This window comes from Myotis daubentonii, chromosome 3 (genome assembly GCF_963259705.1).
Source record: "Myotis daubentonii chromosome 3, mMyoDau2.1, whole genome shotgun sequence".
Taxonomy (NCBI): domain Eukaryota; kingdom Metazoa; phylum Chordata; class Mammalia; order Chiroptera; family Vespertilionidae; genus Myotis; species Myotis daubentonii.
In genome coordinates this window covers 205,103,600-205,125,843 of record NC_081842.1, presented here as the reverse complement: position 1 = coordinate 205,125,843, position 22,244 = coordinate 205,103,600, and the positions used below count along the sequence as shown (strand labels likewise).

General features: G+C 53.7%; 1 protein-coding gene across 1 annotated transcript in view; it reads right to left on the bottom strand.

Moving 5' to 3' along the window:
• Positions 1-533: 533 nt before the first annotated feature.
• The window catches only part of STPG1 (sperm tail PG-rich repeat containing 1), a 35,204-nt gene continuing 13,493 nt past the window's right edge, over positions 534-22,244 (bottom strand). Inside the window, exons 4-8 of the mRNA XM_059686120.1 lie at positions 18,979-19,149; positions 15,822-15,930; positions 11,900-12,065; positions 3,519-3,709; positions 534-1,676 (exon numbers count right to left, since the gene is read on the bottom strand). Of these exons, the coding sequence (XP_059542103.1) occupies positions 1,600-1,676; positions 3,519-3,709; positions 11,900-12,065; positions 15,822-15,930; positions 18,979-19,149 (714 nt within the window). The 3' untranslated portion in view covers positions 534-1,599. The remainder of the gene's footprint in view (positions 1,677-3,518; positions 3,710-11,899; positions 12,066-15,821; positions 15,931-18,978; positions 19,150-22,244) is intronic.

Here is a 22,244-nt window from a genome sequence, read left to right as displayed (position 1 = left end):
GTCAAGAGTCTGGGGTGAAAGGAAAGTACAGCTCTAAGCGTCACTTTGAAAGTGTCTTCCAGAACGTCTAGCTCCCAAGGGACAGCCAATGGCTTGCAGGAGAGTTTCCTTTGGGCTAAACAAGAAACTTTACATTGAAACACGGCTGTAAACATCTCAAATCAAGACACTGCACACTGTAAGTATTTCCCAGATTCTGCTGCGAGACCTGCAGATCTGGCAGCAGTTTGCGGGACCCGAGTTGGATGCCCCTTTAGGTAGGCAGCATCCTCAGCTCCCAGGCCCCTGACCCCATCCCTGCATCACCTGTTTTGCTCCATGCATCGCCCACCCAGCCCTGGAAGAGCTTGACCATGAGACAGCAAACTCTGATCCAACTCTTCAAGGAGAAGGGCCTGCGGGGATGGGAGCACCAGGCCGCCTTAGATCCAGACTCTACTGCTCCTGCACGGAGCTCCCGCCACCTCCAACGTATCCCAAAGCAATGGGCGCTTGCAGGAATCAGAGGTCACATAGAGGTCAGCTTTGGTGAGATGCAAGAATTCAATTTAATTGGATGTTATTCCATCCTTCCAACCCCTCCCTAAGTGGAGAGCCAGTCAGCAGCCAGTTTTGACATGGAGGCCCAGGATGTAGCATTTCCAGAGAAAAGTCAAGGAGGGAGCAAAAGGGAAGAGAGAGCCTTGTCCTCGCTGGGGCGAGAGCAGGCTGCCTGGGAGAGTTCCACTTGCAAACGGAAAGACAATGCCAATATCTGGGGAAGGAGGGGGTGTGTGGCTACTTCCATCTTCTCCTGGTTCTTTGGGAATCTTCTCTTGCCGAGGGGAAATGACAGGCCAGAAAAGATGCATTAAAGATGTGTCAAACTTGAGCGGGAGGTTGGGGAGCCCAGCCCAGGAAGGGGAAAGGTTGGGTGAGAGTGAGAACCTGCAGACTCAGGATGTTGCGTGGCTCCAGTGCCCCCCAGAACCTCTGTGTCCCGGCTCTGGCTCCAGCAGGGCCCCGCCCACACGTGCTGTTGAATACGGAGCCAATAAAGCACGTGGCAGCCTCTCCTGAGGGTGGGTGCTGAGCACAGGTGCCCAGGGACTGGCTGCCATGCTCTTCCTGAGGGTGAGATTCAAGGGCTTAGAGGTGGGCAAGGAGCCCAGGCAACCACTTCGTGTCTGTTATAAGCGCCTGTGAGCCTTCCAGCTCTGGGAACACCAGGAGGGTCTGGAAGCCGTGGCCAGAAGGATGTGCTGTCCCCCCTGCAGATGCACGCGGGCTCCGGAGCCCTGGACAGCACCAGGCTGCCAGGCAGGGCATCTGCCCTCCTCTACCTTCTCCCTGGAGCCCGAGCTTCAGGAGCCCCTGGCGTCTGAGGGCAGGGTGCAGACAGCAGCCTGACCAGGTGCTTGGCGAAGGAACCGGGGAGGCTCTGTCCTCTCCTCTTCTTCTCAGGAAACCATGAGGTCAGCAGGAACGGGGGGGCCAATCTCCAGGAGGCAGCTCGAGCCCAGCTGAACACCAGACCCAGGTGGCAGAGCGGCCCCACGTCAGCCCTGGGCACCTGCGTGGGGCCGCTGGTGGCCGGCCTTTCCCGTGCCCTGTGAACCGCTACAACACCGGGATCCACCTGTTGCCCTCGTTGTAGAGAAAGGAATGCCTCCCAGGGAGCTCCGGCTTGTAGGTGGCTGTGAGGAGAGAGGGGCAGTGTGAAGACGGAGAAGGCCAGTTGCAGGAGTCTCTTTTGTTCTACGTCAGAGCTGGCGAGGCCAGTGGGACCCCGGTCCCAGCCCCTGCACCATCCGTGTGGGGAGGCAGACAGAGGAAGGGACGGCCCGAGGTTATCTGGTTCTTAACTGGCCGAGGTAGGACTCGAACTCTGGTTTCCCACCTTCTTTAACCCCTTTTCACGTCTTCGACAACGAAAAATTTACAAAAGACCTTTCTATGAAGTTTGGGGGGGGGGGGGGAAGGACTGAGTCAAGCGATACTCTTAAGAAGCAAGGTGTCAGCTTGGTGGGGTTTTGTTTTGATTGATTTCAGAAATTCCCAGAAAAGCGAAAGCCATGACCCTGCAGGTCCTTTAGGAAACCAGCAGCCAGAACCACAGGGGCTTGGGAACTCACACTGACACTGACTTGGTTAACGAGGGGCCATGGGTGACCCCTGTTGGTTACCTGGGAAGCTGCTGATGGGGCACCTGGCAGCCCAGGCACACCTGCACCCCCTGGGGCCAAGGAGGCAGACGTTTGCCTGTGCTCACGCCCAGGAGGGACCGCCCGACCCGTGTGCCAGGTGTCCCGCACCAGGCACAGCGCAGAGGAGACACAGACACAAAGCTCTTAGGGGTCTGGGCCCAGCAGGGTCAGACAAGGGTCGCCCCCGGGCCTCCCGAGACCGCCCACTGGAGCTCAGCACTTACAGAGGCATCAGCACAACCCAGACGCTGAACCAGAATGAGCTCTGCCTGGACCGACCAGACGACCTGAGGGTCAAACCTCTGCCGTCTTGTTGGCTTGACTACGTTTCCAAGGCCAAAGGTCTTGTTGGCTTGACTACGTTTCCAAGGCCAAAGCTATGCGAATGCCTTTCTCCCTGTCCTGCCTGCCTTCCATTCTACTCACCTGTGAGTTTGGAGGGGAAGGTGTCTCCCCACCAGGCCGATGCACAGGGCTTAGGTCATCTGTGCCTCCCCAGGGTGGGAGCAGCATCCATGCTCATTGAAAGACTGAATTTAACAGGCCTGGCAGCCGCCTCAGCTCCGCCTTCCTCCGCCCACCCCACCTGCACACCAGCACACCTGTTCTGCACACCTGACCCGTGCCCCTAGGTCTGGTCAATGTCAAGGGGAGGAAAATAGCTAAGGGGCTCTATAAACAGCTCCAAACAGGTCCCTCGTGGGATCAGCTCCCAGGTAGGTACCTGAGGTCACAGGGTATCACTGATTAAGCTCACCTGTGAACTAGATGGCTTAACAGAGCTGCCCAGTAAACGGTCCCCCCCGCCCCCGGTTCGTGCCTGACAAACCAGGCAGAGGGGACGCACCTGCGCTCCGGCTGCCCCTCGCTCCCGAGACCTGTGGACACCTTGCTCTCCCGCTCCCCGTCCATGAAATGACTCGGCCAAGCGAGGCCAGTGATTAAAACATTTGTGAGAACATGAACTTGTTGACCACCTGACAAGAGCTATGGCCCCTTAGCCCAGAAGAGAATGTCTGCAGACAAGGTCAGCGTCACAGACCCCTGGAGCCTGTCTCTGAGCCTCTCGATGGTCATGGTTCTTGGTTATGAATCCCTGGCCTGGATCGTCTCTAAGAGCCCTCTCACTTTAAACACACACACACACACACACACACACACACACACACAACTTTCATACTCAGAAAGTGTAAGCTGAAAAGTCTTCTAAATCCACTCTAACCCCTATAACCTGTTTGGCAAACAACCTATAAACCAGTGGCATTTGATGGCCCAGGAATGACAAACAATTCCAGATTTGGCTTTTACAGTCATTTCAAACAACCCTCTAACCTGGGCCAGGCAAGCCTGGTTGAGTCGGCGCCACTGTCCACCGCTTGGTGGTGGATACGAACGATGCACTGGAGATTAAATACTTGGGGGGCCCGGCGTAGTCCACAATCTCGTACTGACCAGGGCCTGGGAGAGGCGGCTTCACGGGCAGAGACAGAGGCTGGGCGGAGAAGTTCAGGATGGGGTGTCTCCTTCAGACAAGACAAAATGGGAAGATGTCACTAGCGCGGTCTATTGGGGAAATGGTAGTTTTTAGACGTAGCCAAGACCTGCCCGGCAGCAAGCCGTCTGCAGGTGGACAGGGCATGGCACCAGGAGACCTATTTCTTCTTGTGGATCCACTGCTGTGAGCTGGGGGCCTGGGACCTCAGTTTCCTCATCTGCACGATGGTGATCCTAATAGAGCCCACAGCGCAGGCCTGTTGTCAGGGCTCAGTGAGATGGGACAGAAAACACAGACACAGCCCAGCACCACGGGAGAGCTCCGTACACGCTGTTGTAATGATGTTGCTGAGCTGATCAGGAATGGCAGACAGCACTGACCTCATCGTCGATCCTGCTTGACTGGCAGTGCCTGGCTGGAGCTCGGTGTAAAGAACGGAGGCTTCGCATGGGCTCTGTGAAGAGCATTGTGATCTACTTGTGATGTCTGCCATGGCCAGGGACAGAGAACAGGCATCCCGGTTCCAGGGATTTGCTATCCCAAGACTGGTAGATCGCTAGAGACCATTCTGGTATTGACTCCCCAGAGCCCTACCACATGTCTTCCTGTCGAGGCAGGGCATGGGAGTAGAGAAACGCTGGGTTGGGGACTAAGGGGCCTCTGCATAGCACACCCCTTCCATTGCCATGGTCCGTTTTCAGGTCTGTCTCCCCCTCCTTCAGAGAGGGGAGCCTTTCATCTTTCATGCCTGGTGTGGAGAGAATGAATGAGAGAAGTGGAACCTGTCCTTAAGCCCTAGCTCTGACAGCAATTCACTCGGTGCCTCAGTCTCCCCATCTGTAAAATGAGGGGGGGGGGATAGGATGGCCTCTGAGGTCCCTTCTGGCTGTGACCTTTCATCAACCCTTGATTCAAAGAGGGGCCACTGGGCTGCCCAGGGAATTCTGGGATTGTTATGGGAATCATACTCCCCTCCCAGCCATTCAATAGAAGGGCTGCCTGCTCCCGCCTCACACCGGAGGCTTCTCCCAAGGTCTCTCACCGAAGGAAGAGGAGTTCTCAGAGCACTGAACAGCCACAGGGACTCACCCCAGCTTGAAGCCAGCCCAGCGGAAGAGAGGAGGGAACTGGGATCCTGGCCACTGAGGCTCTGCCGCCCTGTGGCCAGCACCTTCTGGAACAGAGGTGTTCCTAAACTCAGCGAGCAGGTGGGGACCTAGAGCGTCTCAGCCAACCTCCTTATTTTGCTAAAGAAATCGGTGCCCAGAGAAAGCTAGTCGCCCCAAGTGCAAAGCACGTCAGGGGTAATGCGGGCCCGGGACCCAAGTCTCCCCGGTGCCTAATCATCAGGGGAAGGCATTGGGGGAATTTTTGAGTCTGAGAGTCACCCAGACCTGAGTCTGAATTCTAGGCGTGCCACTCCCAGACTCAGACAAGTCCCCTAACCTGTCCACCTGTGTCAAGGTGCAATGCCACCCACTCTTTCTACAGGATTTGATGGAGAAAAGGCATGTCAGGCACCTAACGTAGTGCCAGCACACAGTAAGTGCTCAATAAAATTAGGCATTGTTATTGTTAGGATTCCTACAGCACTCTGCCCAGCTGCTTGGTCTCAGAGGAGCAGCAGAGCCTCAGGGAAGAGAGGCTAGAGGGCTCCCTCACAGAGTCACCCAGAGGGTGGACACTCCCACTGCCGGGGGAGGGGGGCGGTCAAACAGCTGGCTTTGATGCTTATGTTTAGAACAAAGGTGCCCGAGGAAAAGGGGGGAAAACATTGCCTCCTCCCCCGCCTCCCCCCAGCTGGCGTGGGAGAACTGGTTATAGTGTGTGATCAGCCACGTCTCCCCTTATAAATAGAAGCTGGCTGCTCCTTGCTCTGGCTTGGGTCACCTCTTCAAAGAACTCCCAGAAACTGGATGAGTGTGTGACTGACACAGCTGGGAAACAGCCTTGATTCCTGGACATTAGGTCTGAAATGAGCCAACCGCTGTATGAGGTCACCCCATTGTCTGAGTCTCCCCCAAGCCCGATTCTTTGAGACACCATGAGGTGCCTCCTTTCCCAACCAGGCACACCTGCCGGAGGCTGAGCAGGCAGGGCAGGATCTGTCAGCATTCTTGGTGAAAATGGGTCAAAAAAGAAAAAGAAAAAGAAAATGGGTGGGAGAGTTCCCTTGCCCTCCACGCCACCAGCACACGCAGGAGTGGCTGGGCCCTGCCAGCTCAGCTCTGGGTCTGCAGAGAGTGCCGGCCATGTGTGCGGCTCTGCAGCAGGCACCCGGGGCGTCCAGGCTCTTCTGTGTGAAGACCCAGGCCCTGAACACCCCAAGGGCTGACAGTCCACTGCAGTGACAATGACGCTGGTGACGGCTGAAGGCAGGGCCGCTCTGCGCTCAGACGCCCCCAGTCGCTAGCTGTGTGTCCTCAGAAGTCTCTGCCTCCCAGGCCTGTTTCTGCTTCTGTAGAATGAAGGGTGATACCTGCCACCCAGGTTGTTATGAAAACTAGCTAGTGCTTTACTTGCACTATTTGTTTTAAATATTAAACTAGAGATAAAAACTACACTGAGAGTGCAGAGAGAGATACATAGAGAGATAAAGATGATAGATAGAAAGATAGATAGATGATAGATAGATAGATGATAGATAGATAGATGAGAGAGAGAGAGAGAGAGAGAGAGAGAGCAATCTACCCTAGAAGGGCCAGCATATGCCCTGAAAGGGACGCAGGAATTCTTCAGGTAGGAAAGCTGGGGAAGGGGGTATTTCCAGCAGTGGAAACAGCAGGGGCAAAGGCTGCAGCCCCATGTGACAGGACCTGGGGCGCAAGGAGACAAAGGGTGAGCCACCTTGCCTGCCTTCAAACCTCAATCCGCCTGTGATTTCTGGGTTTCTGACCATCCGCCCTCCCAGACCCCGATGAGAAGCTAAAGGAAAAGCTTCCATGTATGGCCTCTCAGTGCAGTCCCACCTCCTGTGTCCTCTGCTCCCATGCTGCCTTCTGGAAACACCCAACACCACATTGTTCAGCAACTCCGTGCCTTTGCCCATGCTGTTCCTTCTGCCTTTCCCTGCAAACTCTGATTCCACCTTCACTTCTCTCCTGCAGGGAAACTCACAGGCTGAATGAAGCCCTCTCTCCTTCCCGCCCCCACCTCCCTCCCTGGGGGAGCCTGGGTTCGGACCCTGCTCCAGCACCCTGGTGAGTCTGCACTTGGCCTGTTAAGTCTACGTACAGTACCGACCTGTGGGAGAGTTGGAAGCACGGTCCCAGATAATATCAGTGTAGCTGGCCCCTCCAGACATTAGCCATTCTTTCCTCTGCACAGAACTCGCTGTTTCTATGCCCCTCACCTGGCTAGCTCTTGAGGGAGGGGGTTGTGTCTGACTCATCTTTGAGGACATTTGCTGAACAGCGGAGAAAAGCAGAGGGTTGGAGCCAGTGGGGGAGCCCAGACATCTGGACCCCTCCACACACATACACACTCCAGACAGATCTATCATCGGCCAGGGCTGCTCCCTCCGTGTGGCGGCGGGGCTGGGCCCATCGCAAAGGTCGGGCTGGATCAAACCCGGGGCAGCCCTCCGAGCTCTGCGAGCGGCTTTTATGAGCCTCATGGCTCAGTTATAAAAGCCACCGTGGTCCTGCCCCGTGGAAAGAAAACATCTATCAAAGCTCTGAGTTGGCCACAGCTGGATTAAGTGTGTTTGCAGCTTCCAACGTGAGCTGCTTGCAAATCGCGGAGAATAATGAATGTGTCAGAGGGCTCAGCAGGTCACTGGGGGCGGCACGGAGACCCCGGGGACACTCCCAGCGCAGACTCTCTGCCTCAGGGGTTCCCAGGGTCTGGAGGGATAAAGGGGCAATTTTTCTCCTCATTACAGGGCAGCCGATGCCCCGGGGCTGGAGGGCAGTGTCTGTTTAGCAGGTAGCAGGTGACAGATTACAGCTTTGGGAAGAAGCGCCATATCTAATTGGAAACCCCAGGGGAACTTTAGGTGGGTCCCTCCTAATCACCCAAAGTGAAGGGGGGCCGAGGGCTTGATTCTCCGGGCCCAGCCATGACAGGGCAGCGCGTCACTGCAAAACCAGTGGCTGAGGGCGCCCAGGAGTAGAGCCAGGGTGAGAGATGGCAGTGGGAGTTTCACCTCCTGGCGGGCAGGCGAGAGTGAGTTGGAAGGCTGAGCTGGGAGGAACGGTTTATCTCCAAAAGCCCGGCTCACCCTGATCCATTGAGTCATCACTGTGACCCACGCTCAGGGCCTGACGACGGGAAGCCGTGGCGGGCCCTTCGCCCTGCAGCCCCCTGGGAGCTGGTGAGTCCTCTGAGCTTCTGAGTCAGCAAAGTGGCCAGAGCAGAGGCCCCCTGTGGCGTGTTCTTCAACAAGGAACCCAGAAATGGCCACAAACAACCCCCCAGCCCTCGCACAGCATCCGCCCTACAGGGGCCACTCAAGACACAGAGTCCCGCCCGGCCGGTGTGGCTCAGTGGTTGAGTGGCGACCTATGAACCAGGAGGTCACAGTTCCATTCCTGGTCCGGGCACATGCCAGGGTTTCTGAGTGGATCCCCAGTGTGGGGCCTGCAGGAGGCAGCTGATCAATGATTCTCTCTCATCATTGATGTTTCTATCTCTCTCTCCCTCTCTCCTCTCTGAAATCAATAAAAATATATTAATTTTTTTAAAAAAGTAATACCAGTTGAGTGTAGAGCAGTGGTTCTCAACCTTGGCTGCATGTTAGAATCACCTGGGAATCTTTTTAAAATCCTGATTTCCGGGCCTCTTCCTCCGGAAATTCTGTGTCTTTGTTACGGGGTGAGGCCACACATTAGTAACAAAGAAACAGAATTTCCGGAGGATGGGGCCTGGAAATCAGGATTTTAAAAAGATTCCCAGGTGATTCTAACGTGCAGCCGAGGTTGAGAACCACTGGTCTAGAGGCTCCTCTTCAACATGAGCTCTGTGGGCGATCTTATCTTACTCTTGCCAGCACCTTACAAGTGTTTGTTCCAGTTCACAGAGGATGGATTTGGATTTCCTGGGAGTTCAGTGACCCCTCCTTCCAGGTTCTTGGGCCGGGGAGAGGGAAGGCAGGAGTTTGGGGGTGACGGCCAGCTGTGCTTATCCCTCTGCCACAAACCTCCCAGGAGACGCGACAGGCTCAGCCCCTGTGGCTTCCTGAGCACCTGTCACCTTGCTACCCTCTCACCACTCTGGGCGCCACTCCTGCTGGTGGGTAACATGGGACTAACATCCCCCTGGTTCCCCCTACACCCTGAAGAGAGCAGAACCTACATATCATTTTGCAAGTTGGACCCTGCCCCAAACGGGGAGCCAAGCCCTTCCAACCCAAGACACACGGTCACATGCATGTTCAGTGCATGTACAGAAAACTGCACGGACCTTCGCAGGGGCCTGAGTCCTGGAACACGGGTGCCCAGGCACTCCTGTCCCTCTTCCCTCCGGGACACAGGGGAGCCGGCAAAACTCGCATTGAGAGCCTGTATCTTTCTTCATCTTACATCATTCCGCCATCATTCAACATAATGGCCGGATCTGTTTTTAGAATAACCCAAAGTACACTTCAGTTTTTATCTTCCCATCCTTTAAGTGAAATCACAGATTTCTCAGCTCCATCCTTTGCACATGAATTAAAAATCTATTTGTTGGACCTCCTTTGTGGCTTCCGGCTGGCTCTGTGTTCACCGCCCCCTCTGTGCTCTCCTGGGGTCATGGAGCGTCAGGAATGAAAGGACCTCCCCTCTTTTCACACAGAGAGAAACGAAGGCCAGAGAGGTGCTGAGAGCAGCCCCAGACCCCAGAGCCAGTGAACACAGATGTCCTGCCACAGAGGCTGGGAAACCATCTGCTCACCCAGGTAAGCCTGAATGTAAGAGACACTGGGCTTAATAGGTTCCTTTGTGCAGGCCTTCTCAGAGCCTTTAATAAGCCCACGCTCACTGTGATGCTCCCGGGGCAGAGGGTTTATAAGTAGTGTTTCCAAGGCTTATTAACCATGGATCCATTATTCACAGAGCATCACGGAGAGCCAGTGCACCCCAGACACCCCCAGACACGCCAGCACCACTGCACTGCTCCGCTGGAGAGATGGGCTGTGTGCGGCTACTGGCCAGCATTCTGCCGCCTGCGCCCCGGCCTGGCCCTGCGTTGCTCCAGGTGAGCCTGGCTGGGGGTGTATGGTGTTCTGTTCACCTGAGCAGCTCCATAGCCTCCAGCAAGAACCTGAAGCTTCCAGGGCCTGTGGACTGGCAGGTATAAAGGCCGTTTAATGAGAATATTTCAAACTGCTCATCTCGATTTAAGCCCAGCCAAGTGACACTTCTCTGGGGAAAGTGTTTAAACATGGAGCAGCCCCCATGCTCCTTTCCCCATTTCCTGACGATGCTTCCAGATGCGGGCTGGGGGCTTGAGCGGCCATGCCAAACACCAGCTGCTCCTATATCCTAATACTAGAGGCCCAGTGCATGACATTTGTGCACTGGGCCAGGGGTCCCTCAGCCCAGCCTATGCCCTCTCACAGTCCAGGACCCCCAAGGGGTCCTTAGTGCTGCCACAGAGGCTGGAGAGGCTCCCGCCACCACCGCTGCGCTCACCAGCCATGAGCCCAGCTTCTGGCTGAGCAGTGCTCTCTCTGTGGGAGCCCACTGACTATCAGGGGCAGCTCTGGCATTGAGCATCTGCCCCCTGGTGGTCGGTGCACGTCATAGCAACCGATCATTCCCCCGTCGATTTGCATATTAGGGTTTTATTATATAGGATGCCTGTAGGATACCGGGTAATTGCAGCTATGATGGTAACAGCTGTTTTCAAGCACTTTCTCATCTAATCCTGACAGAACCCCTGAAAGATAAGGTTCTTATTTCCGCCTAAAAACGTGGAAACTGGCTCAGGGAGCAGTGTCTGCAGGGGAGCGAGTCAGGACTCAGACTCAGGTCTAACTCCAAAGCCGTCCTCTTCCCCACTCTATTCGTTGCCAGAGTAGGGGGAGGTGGTGTGCCGTGGTGCCTGAGCCAACCTGAGGCAGGAAGTCCCTGAGGTTTGGGGAGAGCCTGGTCCTGAGCCCGAGAGCCTATGCAGGGTCAAGCTGCAGAACCAGGCACCAGAGGGCAGGCGCAGCTTGTCCTGCGGTCTCCCCCTGAGGCCTGAGTCCTTTCTCTGGATCCTACGCTGCTCTCGTCAGGCTCATGCTGTGCTGGGCTCCCTAGCTCCCCTCTCTCCTTGCCCTGGACCGATGCCCATCGTTGTCAGCCTCCCTGGGTGCCCAGACTTCTGACCTACTGTGGCTCTGAACCGAGCCACCTGCTCAGAGGTGCCCGGGTGCCTATACGCTCGGTCCCAGCCCCTGGTCAGCCCTCCCGGCAGCCCATCCTGCCTGGAGAAGACTCTGCAGGGGTGCGGTCTTAAATGGCACCGACCTTAACTGCAGTTCGTTTTAGAAGTTCTAGAACCGATTGACAGGTAATAAGCCCTGGGAGTGTTTTAGTCTCTTAGGTGAAGGTAACACCAAGTACCTGCCTTTACTTTTAAAATTTGTGTTACTATTAAGTCACCATTTGCATCTGCCATCCACATGCCAAATCTGTATTTTTAAATCAGCAAACAACACTGTGAGGCATGAATTACCCCACTTTACAGATGAGGGCATGGAGGCTCAGAGGGGTGGGGGCAGTGCCCAAGGTCACCGAGCAGGAAAGCAGCTGAAGTTTCAGTCCAGCAGGTCAGACCAACCTCAGGGTCCGGGCTGCTCACCGATCAGCACAAAACTATGCGAGCTCCACGGCTTCTCATGCCTGCCGCCGGGGGGAGGTTGTATGTTGTAAAATGGGATAGTCAGCCCAGGAGAGCACGCATCGTGGGGAACATGGAAAGAGCCAGACAGTTCGGGCCCGATTCCCAGCGGCACCCCGTCAGCCTGTGGACTTGGGCAAATCTCTCCGTCTCCCTGAAGCCCAGCTCCCTCCTCCAGGAAGAACAATCCTGACAACAGGATTGTTTTGGTAAGGGAGCATGAGGTGAACTTCCTGGTACAGAGTAGCTGCTCAATATGTACTGTGCGTGCAGCACACATTTATTGAGCACCTACTATGCATCAACAAGGACAGCGACCTGGCGAGCAATGACACCCTTCCTTTTCTACCATGTCGGGGGCCTTCCCAGACCACCTTTCAAAAGAAAGCTCAGGATCATCAGGACTCACGGGATAAGGGTCTTTTTCGGAATCTTGGTGTGATCGTGTGGGTTGTAATAACCGGGGCCAGGGACTGTTGATGTCAGTTTAAATCCACGGTCAGTTTTTGATTTAAAACAGGACGCCAATGTCGTCGGCGACTGCTTCACAAGGGATTCGTTGATATCATAATACCCTAAACAGAAAGAAATTTTTAAACAGGTAAGAAACACTTCTCAAATAAATAAAGAGCCATACCTTCCGCCTAAGGATACATTAATGACTGGAAGGCGATACCACTCCAAGATGGTCCAATGGAAGGGCTGCCTGAATTAGCTGAAAACAATACTCACCATTTAGCGAACACGGGCCACATGCATCACATACTTAGCCCATGTACTCTCCCACAGCCCAGCAATGTGGGTGCTAACACCTCCATTCTAAACGCGAGGAATCTGAGGCTCAGCGATATTAAACCATTTGCCCGTAGACATCCATCTAACCAGGGACTAAGCCCAGTGGCTCCCTCCTCGATAAAGTCAGAAGAATTCTTCCAACAACGGAGTGGTTGTAATAGTGGAATAACGTATGAGGCTCCTGGCACAGAGGAGTTGTTTTGTAACTACAGTGGGGCCTTGACTTACGAGTGTCCCAACTAATGAGTTTTTTGAGATACCAGCTGTCTGTCGGGCCGATTTTTTGCATTGAGTTGATAGAGTAATTTGAGTTAACGAGCTCCTTAACGAGCTCGGTCTCTGAACGAATTAAACTCGTAAGTCAAGGCCCCACTGTACTTTGCAATTAACAAATATCTCTTGAACACCGACTATGTGGGCCCAGGCCACCTGTCTCCAAAGCCCATGCTTGCCCACCATGCCCCGTCTCCAGAAACTGTGACAGGATGAAACCCATGTGACTGCACGGAGCTTCGAGGAAGAGCAGGATGCTCTGAGCTGGGGGAGGAGGAAGCAGCTCGCCCTCGGCTTGTGGGTGCCCTGCCAGTGGGTGCCCTGCCAGTGGGTGCAGGCGTAGGGAGTACGAGCAGCGGCACTAGACAAAAGCCTTGAGGACGTCTGCACACCCAGGCTCCCCAAGACTCCGATATTAAGAAAATGATTCAACATAATGGGAAAGCCCTGAGCATATGATGAACATCCCAGCAGCCACTACAGCGTGAGAAAGGATAGCAGCCTGTATGTGCACAGCCCAAGCTCAGGCCTGAAGGTGACCAATATGAAGACCATAGGCCACCGGCCGTGTTTCCGAAAATGAAGGTGAGTGAATAAGTAAAGCCAAGCCTGAAAGTCTATGCCCGAGGGTGGCATCCCGGTACAAATGGATACGTCTGAATAAAAATAGGCGCGGCCCCAGGAAAGGGGAGTCCATATATGAGGGGTGGCATTCTGGGTGGGAAAAATATTCCAAATTTCCTAAACATTGTAAAGCTGGCTTTGCTTCAATAAAATGTACTTTTCCGTTGCAAAAATACTGAAAACAACATTACTACTTGACTAGCAAGATTTTCCTTAAACGGTCAGGCCCAGTGCGGGCCAGGGCAAGGTGCCTTGTCATCCCTGTGTTGAAGGGCAATTCCATCACAAATGGCAAAAACCTTAACTGTGTTACATGCCTCAGACTTAGCGATTTCACGTTCAGCAGTTTACATAGGGAACTAGCTCGATTGCACACGAGCTGTGAACTACAAGGGTGTTTGCAGCCACTGTATTTATATTAGTGATCAGCTCAAAACCACCTCGATTCCCAGTAAGAGAGCATTTGTTCCTTCACTCATGGCACCGCCATACAATGGCCTCCTATACGTCTGCTTAAAAATGATGTTCAGGGAAGATTTTTAATAACTTGAAGAGATGTTCCCAGCATATGGTTAACATAGTTTTAAAAGGCAGATGTTCAGCTAGCAGCCTTGATAACATTGGTCCATATCTCTCATTATCTTTCTGTTTCTTTTCTCTCTCATTTACCGCTACCAGAAAAGGTGAAAGCAATGCCTGGCTATGAAATGCGGAGACACAGAAGTAGAGAGAGAGGCACGCATGTTGCTGTGGCCCCGAGAGCCCCGGAAGCACTGGTTCCCGGGCGCAGCTGGGCTCTGCTGCATGAGGCGGGCTCCCCGGCAGATCCGATTCTGTGACCCACGTTGGCAAGTGACACTTTAGCACAGGCCTTTCCCCCGTGCTCAGAAAGAAAAGGAAAAATAGAGGGGGACACTGGTGATGTGGTTGGTACATCTAAATGCAGGAAATCCAACCAGCAAACAGGTCAAGGTGAGCATTTGCCTGGCGTCGACGGAGGGGCAGGCAGAGCAGCAGACCCAATCCCCGCTCCGCATCTGGTTTTCTCCCAGAGGGGGCAGGGAAACCATGGTGTTACTGCCGAGAGGTGAGAGGTCGAAGCAGAGGTCCCGGGCCCCTGGCCACGGAGCGGGGGAGGTGTCTGAGGCACCAGGCAGGCATCAAACCCAAGAGGCCTGGGCTAAATCCAAGGGGACCCTGGGCTAGTCACCTGCTTTCTAAGTATCATTTCCACCTGTAAAATGGGCGGAAATAATATTGGCTCACACCTCCTGAGCACATGCTCCGTGGGGCTTTGAGAGCTTTCCGCTGAATGGAAAGCCTGGGGCACACAGTAGGAGCTTAAGAGACACGGCCCCTCCCCCATCCTGTTCTCTGCGATAAGACCTCCGGAGGGAGTGGCACCTGTGGCCGGCTGCTGGGGTGCCCCCATCCCATCCCGGGGCTCACTGGCTTGGCCTCCAGCCAACCCCCAGAAATGCCGGCTTTGTTCTCTGTATAAACAAACAAGGTGGGGCTTTGCCCTCGGATGATGCAAGGCCGGGAGCTTTAGCCCGGGCTCAGCCTCCTAATTAGAGCTGATTTTGTTATTCAGCTCCAAAGTAATCTCAGCTTTAATCTGCATTTGCTGAAATCTGAGGTGCGCTGCAATTTTATCCACACCCCCTCCAGGAGGCAGGATGGCAGGAAACCCTGCTCCTCCCCGGGCGGGGCCGCGGGTCCCGGGGGGTCTTCAGATCCCGCGGGGAAGGTCTGATAGAGCGAGAGCTCCTGCCAGCAGACCTCTCTGCAAAGGGTTCACTGGGGCCCGGAGGGGGGGGGCGTGTGATGGTGGTGTGGGGGGTTGGCGGGGGAGGGGGCGGTGCACAGAGGGTTCAGCCCAGCAGGGAGAACACTCGCTGGCCAGCCCTGTGTGTTCCCGAATCCTGGCGAGTTCAGAAGTCACCATAGGCAACAGTCTCCTCAGTCAGACACCTCTGGGCCTGGGGCTCGCCCTGTGACACTGCGCAAGTCACTTCGACTCTGAGCCTCCACCACTGCCTCCCCTGGGTCACAGGACCAGATGGGGGCCTGGGAGGACAGCTGTGTGAGGGCTGCGTGGGAAGCCCCTCTGCGGCCTGGGTGCCCCGTCCATGGTGATGCCTGGGGGTGGGAATTACACTCTTCGGAGGCGAGAAGCCACTTCCGCACCAGCAAGGCTGCTTTGGGGGCATTTCCCGACCAGCCATTCTCCCCTGAAGGAGGACAGCCGGTCTCTTCCTCACGCTTCTCCCCGTTGTTCAACACCTGCCTCAACCCCTCGCCGCCCCAGAGCCTAACTCCTTCCAGGGGCTGCCGGTGGGGGACTGGGTGCCCTCGGATCAGATCTGGGCTGACCCCTTAGGTCAGTGGTTCTCAACCTTGGCTGCACATTGGAATCACCTGGGAATCTTTTTAAAATCCTGATTTCTGGGCCTCATCCTCCAGAAATTCTGGTTCTTCGTTATGGGATGGGGCCACAACATTAGTAACAAAGCAACAGAATTTCCGGAGGATGAGGCCCAGAAATCAGGATTTTAAAGATTCCCAGGTGATTCTAATGTGCAGCCAAGGTTGAGAACCACTGCCTTAGGTCAAGGCCAGGGCAGGCGGCTGCCTACCTGGTGCAGGTCCTGCTCCAGGGATGACGAACGCTCCTCTCTGGGTTTTGGACTGGAACTCGGCTCGGGCACAGACGTTGTTTCTCTGCTTGCAGTACGAGACGGAGGCCTGGGGAGAGAAACAGCGCGCTGTGCCAGAGCCTGCCTGCTCTTTGCCATTGTGCCTGGACGAGGGTCACATCCGGGGACAAAATCAAATGCACACCTGTCCTCCTCAGAAAATGAACTGATGTGAGTGGAAAAGGCCACACGGATAGTGCTTCACCGTCACCCCGGCCGGAACGGCTAGGACAGTGACGGCGACCCTATGACACGCGTGTCAGAGGTGACACGCAAACTCATTCTTTTGGTTGATTTTTCTTTGTTAAATGACATTTAAATATATAAAATAAATATCAAAAATATGTCTTTGTTTTACTATGGTTGCAAATATCAAAAAATTTCTATATGTGACATGGCACCAGAGTTAAGTTAGGGTTTTTCAAAATGTTGACACGCCGAGCTCAAAGGTTTGCCATCACTGGGCTATGAGCTCAGCAAGTGTCTGCACAGGGCAGGTGACCCCACACAGGACAGGTGACCCACACAGTACAGGTGACCCCACACAAGGCAGGTGACCCCACACAGGGCAGGTGACCCCACACAGGGCAGGTGATCCCACACAGGACAGGTGACCCCACATAGGACAGGTGATCCCGCACAGGACAGGTGACCCCACATAGGACAGGTGATCCCGCACAGGACAGGTGACCCCACACAGGACAGGTGATCCCGCACAGGACAGGTGACCCACACAGGACAGGTGATCCCGCACAGGACAGGTGATCCCACACAGGACAGGTGAGCCCGCACAGGACAGGTGACCCACACAGGACAGGTGATCCCACACAGGACAGGTGATCCCGCACAGGACAGGTGATCCCACACAGGACAGGTGATCCCACACAGGGCAGATGATCCTGTACGAGGCAGGTGATCTGCACATGTAGTTTAATTTCTCTGAACTTGAGTTTATAACCCCTGCTCTAGCTGACCCAGTGTTGTCGAGGTGGGGCTGGGGGGCAGGAGGCCAATGGAAACCATCTATAGCAAAGTGTTTTTTAAAAACCGTGTCACTCTACACATGCAAATTATTTTCATTCTCTTTCCTGTGTTTTCATTCTTTTCAGAACACTCAGTCCTACACCCCCCCACTTGATTCCTAACTGCGCAGTCCCTCTGTGAACGCAGGGTTTGGGGCATGCTGGGAGATGGGGTACTTTAAGGTTATAATCAGGTTTGTAAGTGCTCTCTTGCCTTGACTTTTCTGGACTGACCAGAAATTAAGAGTTTTGGTTGATCCACACGATACACATTTGAGAGTGTCCAGTGTGTCTGGAACTCTGAAAGTCACAGAGAAGGAAATGAGGAGCCCTGAGATCGTGCGTGTGCTACACATGAATCATACATACTTTACATGCCAATGTGCAGTCCGGCTCCTGTGTTCACTAGATAAAAGATGCCATAAAAACTGTACGTGCGACGGCTGGGAATATTTACCGAAAGAGCGAAAATATTTGCTGGGGCCAGGATGGTTTGATTTTCGGTGATACTCCTTTGTCAGAGAAATGCTTCTCAAGAAATGCAGATGGCATTTTGATTTCGTGTTGACAAAGGCGGGGATATTGAGCTTTTCCCAGGGTCCTAATGGCTAGGCTGCCTGCCGAGACGGCAAACAGAAAGATCAGATGGAGCAGGCTAATTACTGGACCCAGGGCGAGGAGCCAGGCTGCCGGAGAGGAAGTAATAACACGGATTCGAGGGAAAGGATTCGAATGGGGGAGCGGGGGGCCATGGTGAGCAAAGGCGAAGAAAGGCCTGGGCAGACCTCAGCGCGCAGTGTGGCTAACAGGATTAGCGCATTCTGCTCCTCGCCAGTTGGCTCAGCCATTGTTCTCCGGGTCTGCAAAAAGCCACCTGCAGACAAAACACTACTGCAGCTCTGTTCCTCGCCCCGACAGAAAGGCAACTGAAGAGGGGGCATTTTTGTGCCCGCTGCCTCTGTGCCACTGGAAGGTCTCACCGTTACACTAGGGAAACACAGCTCCACGGCGGGTTAGAAAGAATGGAGCCGATTTATCGTATGGCACAGGGGGGAGACCCAAGATATCGTTAAGTAGAAAATGCACATGTGCTGTGCACAGCACAAGCCTAACCCTGGAGGGAGGGCCTACGGGAGGAAGAGCTTGGGAAGAGACTGCAGCTGGTTTTTAATGGTGGTTCGCTTGGGGCAGCAGAATTATCAGGGACTTCCACTTCCTAGCTCATGGGTTGCTATCATGCCTCATGTATTCACATTCGTTGCCTCGTTTGCTTCTTATACTAACCCCATAGGGCAAGTATAATTAATTTCATGTTACAACTGAGGCTCAAGAGGTTGCGTGTCTCCCCCAAAGACAGGGCTACCCATCTCTACGGACTGTGGAGTCCTCGTGCCAGGTGCTGTGCTAAGCGCTCAGCATAGATTACCTCATTTAATATTTGCATTACCACTATGAACTAGATATGCATCCCCGTGTTACAGATGAATAAACTGAGTTCTGGAAGGTGGAGGTACAAGGCTCCATAGAACTTGCCCAAAGCCACACGATTAGAAAGGGGCAAAGTCAAGATTTGAACTTGACTCCATTTCTTAACCATGAATTCTGCCTCAGTGACTGTGAAGTGATCAGAATTGGCAGAGCACTACTCTTAAAAAAATAACCAACAACCATTTTGTGATCTGGAAAGACAGAAGTGTATTTTCCCTATAAGAACTTAAAAATTAAATTAATAGTGTCTGCCGATAAAATGGCAAATACTATATACTCATTGTTAGAGAGGAGAACGCTGTCCCGGAAAGCTTACATGATAGCAGTGGCTACAGTTAAGCATTTTCCAGGGCGATGGTCTTCCCACCGCTCACACTGGCCTCCATGTAGCCCCCTTTTCGTCTGGGCTCTGCAAATTCCCTGTGAGAGCCTTGCACAGCCTCGTGTACCCATTGGGTAGCCAACAAATGCTAACTGGCTTACCAACTGCATTAAAGGACTATTTCCCAAAGTGCCCCCTTCCTTCCTTTTATTTTAGTAAACCATTCCCTCAATATATATTTAGTAAGCGCGTGCAGGGTTCTTACGTTGTACTGGTTTGGTGCAGGAGTTACAAATTTGAGGCCTTTTCCAGAGCGTGGCATCTGGAACATGCTGGAATAGGAATTACTGAAGTCTTTCTTCGAAACGAAACATGACGGCAGAGTGTACGCATTTGCTGCGGGATTTTTAGAAACGACGGGGCCCAGCCGGTCACGCTGTGGGGAGAAAAGCAAAGGAATCAGCGCGGTCACACAACCTGTGGCCCCGCAGGACGGCTGTCAGAGAGCTGGCGCCCCACAGCGGGTCTGAGAGCGTCTTATAAAAGGTGAAGCTCTGGCAGGCAACAATCGTAAACCGACCTTGGGCTTTGAGGACTCGCTCTTGGAAAACACAAGTTCCGACCTGTTTTAACTTCTGTAAACTCAAATTGCTCATCTGTTGTTTGGGACTTGGCATAGATAATTTTGCCATAAAGGCATTTTCACCCAATCCTGTTTCAAGCCACTTGACTCACCATCAGCTGTTGGGTTATTTATATAATGGAAGCTTTAAACTTTCTTCCTCCAACCCAGGCTTTCTTTCTACTTCCACATCGTATTTCTAAGGTTAAGTCATCTGAATTGCCTAAATGACAAGTTTGCTTCTAATGTCTTCTACAGACCAGGCTCCATAGAGCTTGCTGTCCACCCACACCTCCTACCCCCACTCCTTATGCCCCCCCCCCACTAATTACTGATTTCATAAAACCCTACAATACTTTTGTGTTTCAACAGAACCAATTCCACTTCTTTCAGGAAGCCATGGTAAACTATTTTTAGTGTGTGTGTGTTTTTAAAAGAAAACAAACAGAATCAGTGTTTGCCAAATGAAAAGGGTCAAAAGCCGCAGAAACCGGGTGATAACATCACTTTACCCTGGGATAGCATGGCAGGTATTGGACTCTGATAACACCAAATATTTCTCAGTATTTTATGGTTAAAAGCTTGGGAACGCTGCCCCAGGTCTCTCACACAGAAAGTGGGGGAAGTGGTGGGACGGCATCAGTACCCCCCCCCCCGACTCCTCACTCAGTCTACGCTGGGTGGCACTGGCTCTCCACACCTGGCTTATGGGCCTCCATGGTACGGGGCGGATGTGCCACCAGGAGCAGGCGTGTTCTTGTCCAGAGTCTCAGCTGTGCAGAGTCCAGGTCGGGTTTGAGCCCCACCTCTGCCTTCTCCATCCTTGTACTCACTTTGCCTTTGCACTTTGGGCAATGGTTAACCGAGCGTTTTTCATGGGCTTTTGCATTTAATCCTCATGGCAACCCTGGGTAGTGGATGTTGTGATTATCCTCACCTTACACACGAGGAAACTGAACTTCCTCAGCCGGTCAAGTGGTGGAACCAACGTTCGCACCCAGGCCGTGTGCCTCCGCTATGTGAGATGGACCAGACACCCAGTTCCAAGGAGGAACGGGTCGAGAGGAGTAACAGCAACAACAAGAACAACAGCTGACAAGTGACCGTGGGAGGTCTTAGTTCAAGAAGGATGGAGACCCCGTGTCTCCTCTGCCCAGTGGTTTGGCACTCCTTCGCTGGTCCTTTTTAACTTCCATGGAAGAAGGGTGGTGGGGTCAAGCCTTCCTCGGCGGTGCCATTCGAGTCACCTGACAGAGCGGGCAAGCATGTTTTTCTGAAGCCATTTCCCAGTGAGTGTTCCTTGGCGTACCGGATCTCGAAGATAAGGCTGTGTTGGTGGTGACAGCAGCTGGGAGGGAGCTTCAGAGTCAGATACATTTGAGAAGTCTCATCCCGTGTCCTCATTTTGAAGATTCATAATACACTTTGGCAGAGTAAATGCTCTGAGACTATCCACAATAAAGAAACCTGTCCAGACTTCCTTAAATTTACTGGATCACAGAACCTTTCAGGCCTAGAAAGCCTAGTCACATACACTTTGGGGGAAATTGTTCCAAAAGTTTCCAGTTTGAGGCAATGTGTCAGAATAGAAGCGTCATAATAGAACTTATCTCCGCGGACAGCCCAAGTAACACTCACTCACCACCCCCCTACCCCTTGGCCTCCTCTGAATCGCCAGGCCCGTGGTCTCCAATCTGGCCACGCGCTGACGCGTACGCACCCCTCTCCGCACACACTGACTTTTCCAGCCGCTGCTGACGCCGTGCGAATGTAGAAAGGCCGCCAAAGCCTCCGCCCACCCACCTCATCTGCTGTGAATAATTCCGGAACAAAGACTGGGAAGGCACTAATGAAGCTCTTATATAATTTGGACTTAGAGAGATGACAGGTCCTCTCAAAAGGCTGGGTGTAGCTGTGTCAATCGCCATCAGGAAGTTTCTCAAACGTGTAGGCCCACAGAGCTTCCCGGCCAGCCTCACCCACAGCCACCACCTCCTGGTCACACCAGTGTCAGGAAGGCCCAGTGTTCTCTGAAGAGGGCCCCCTTTAACTCCCTCGGCGTCTCCAGCCCAGAAATGGAGGGGGTGCTAACGGTGGAAGTCGGGGTGAAGGGATAGAATTCGCATCCAGTTCAGAAGGAAACCAAGAAAGATGTGGGGAATTTCCGGACACAGCTCCATCAACCACGGAAGGCCCCTGCCCAAGGGTAGAGGAAGGGAACTGTTTATAAACATAACCGTAAATTCTCACACCCATCAAGGAGGGGAGAGGAAGCCCGAACAACTCATTGTCTGCCTTGCTTTGGGTTTGGCCTGAATTTTTAAAAAGATCTGAGAGGCCAGACTCGCTTCCGTAACACTCGGATCTTCTCTTGGGCCCCTTCTCCTCCTGACGGCGTAGCCTGGTCCTGGGGGAAGCGGCTGCACGCGGGGCCTCGCACGGAACCTTCCCATCGACCGCGTGGCGCGCTCTGATCCAGCCCCTTCCTTCTGTGGCACCGAGGAAGAATGGGCAGTGCCTCCGCCCGGCAGAGAAGTCCGCCGGGAGCACACCTAGGTGTTGCAGGAAGCATTTACTGTTTGTGACTCAGGTGGTAACAATCATAACATTGCACATGTTTATTGGGCTCTGCAGTTTCAAAGGGTTTTTCGCTGGTTGCAGCGTCGATGTGCCCAGCGCCTCGGGGAGTCTCCGCCTTCGGAGGCAGCTGGAGCACAGGAGGGTGACGTGCCCGAGGTCACCTCGGGAACCCACAGCTGAGTCAGGATGAGGTTTTAGGTCTCGCCGCCGGTGCCAGGGCATTGTGAGACCAGGCGCTTCTTTTGCCGGTTGCTTTTGAGTCTCCCTTACTCGCAGGGCTGGCGGCAGAAAGCAAGGTAGAGGCGTGGCTGTTCCGTGAACTCGCGGGA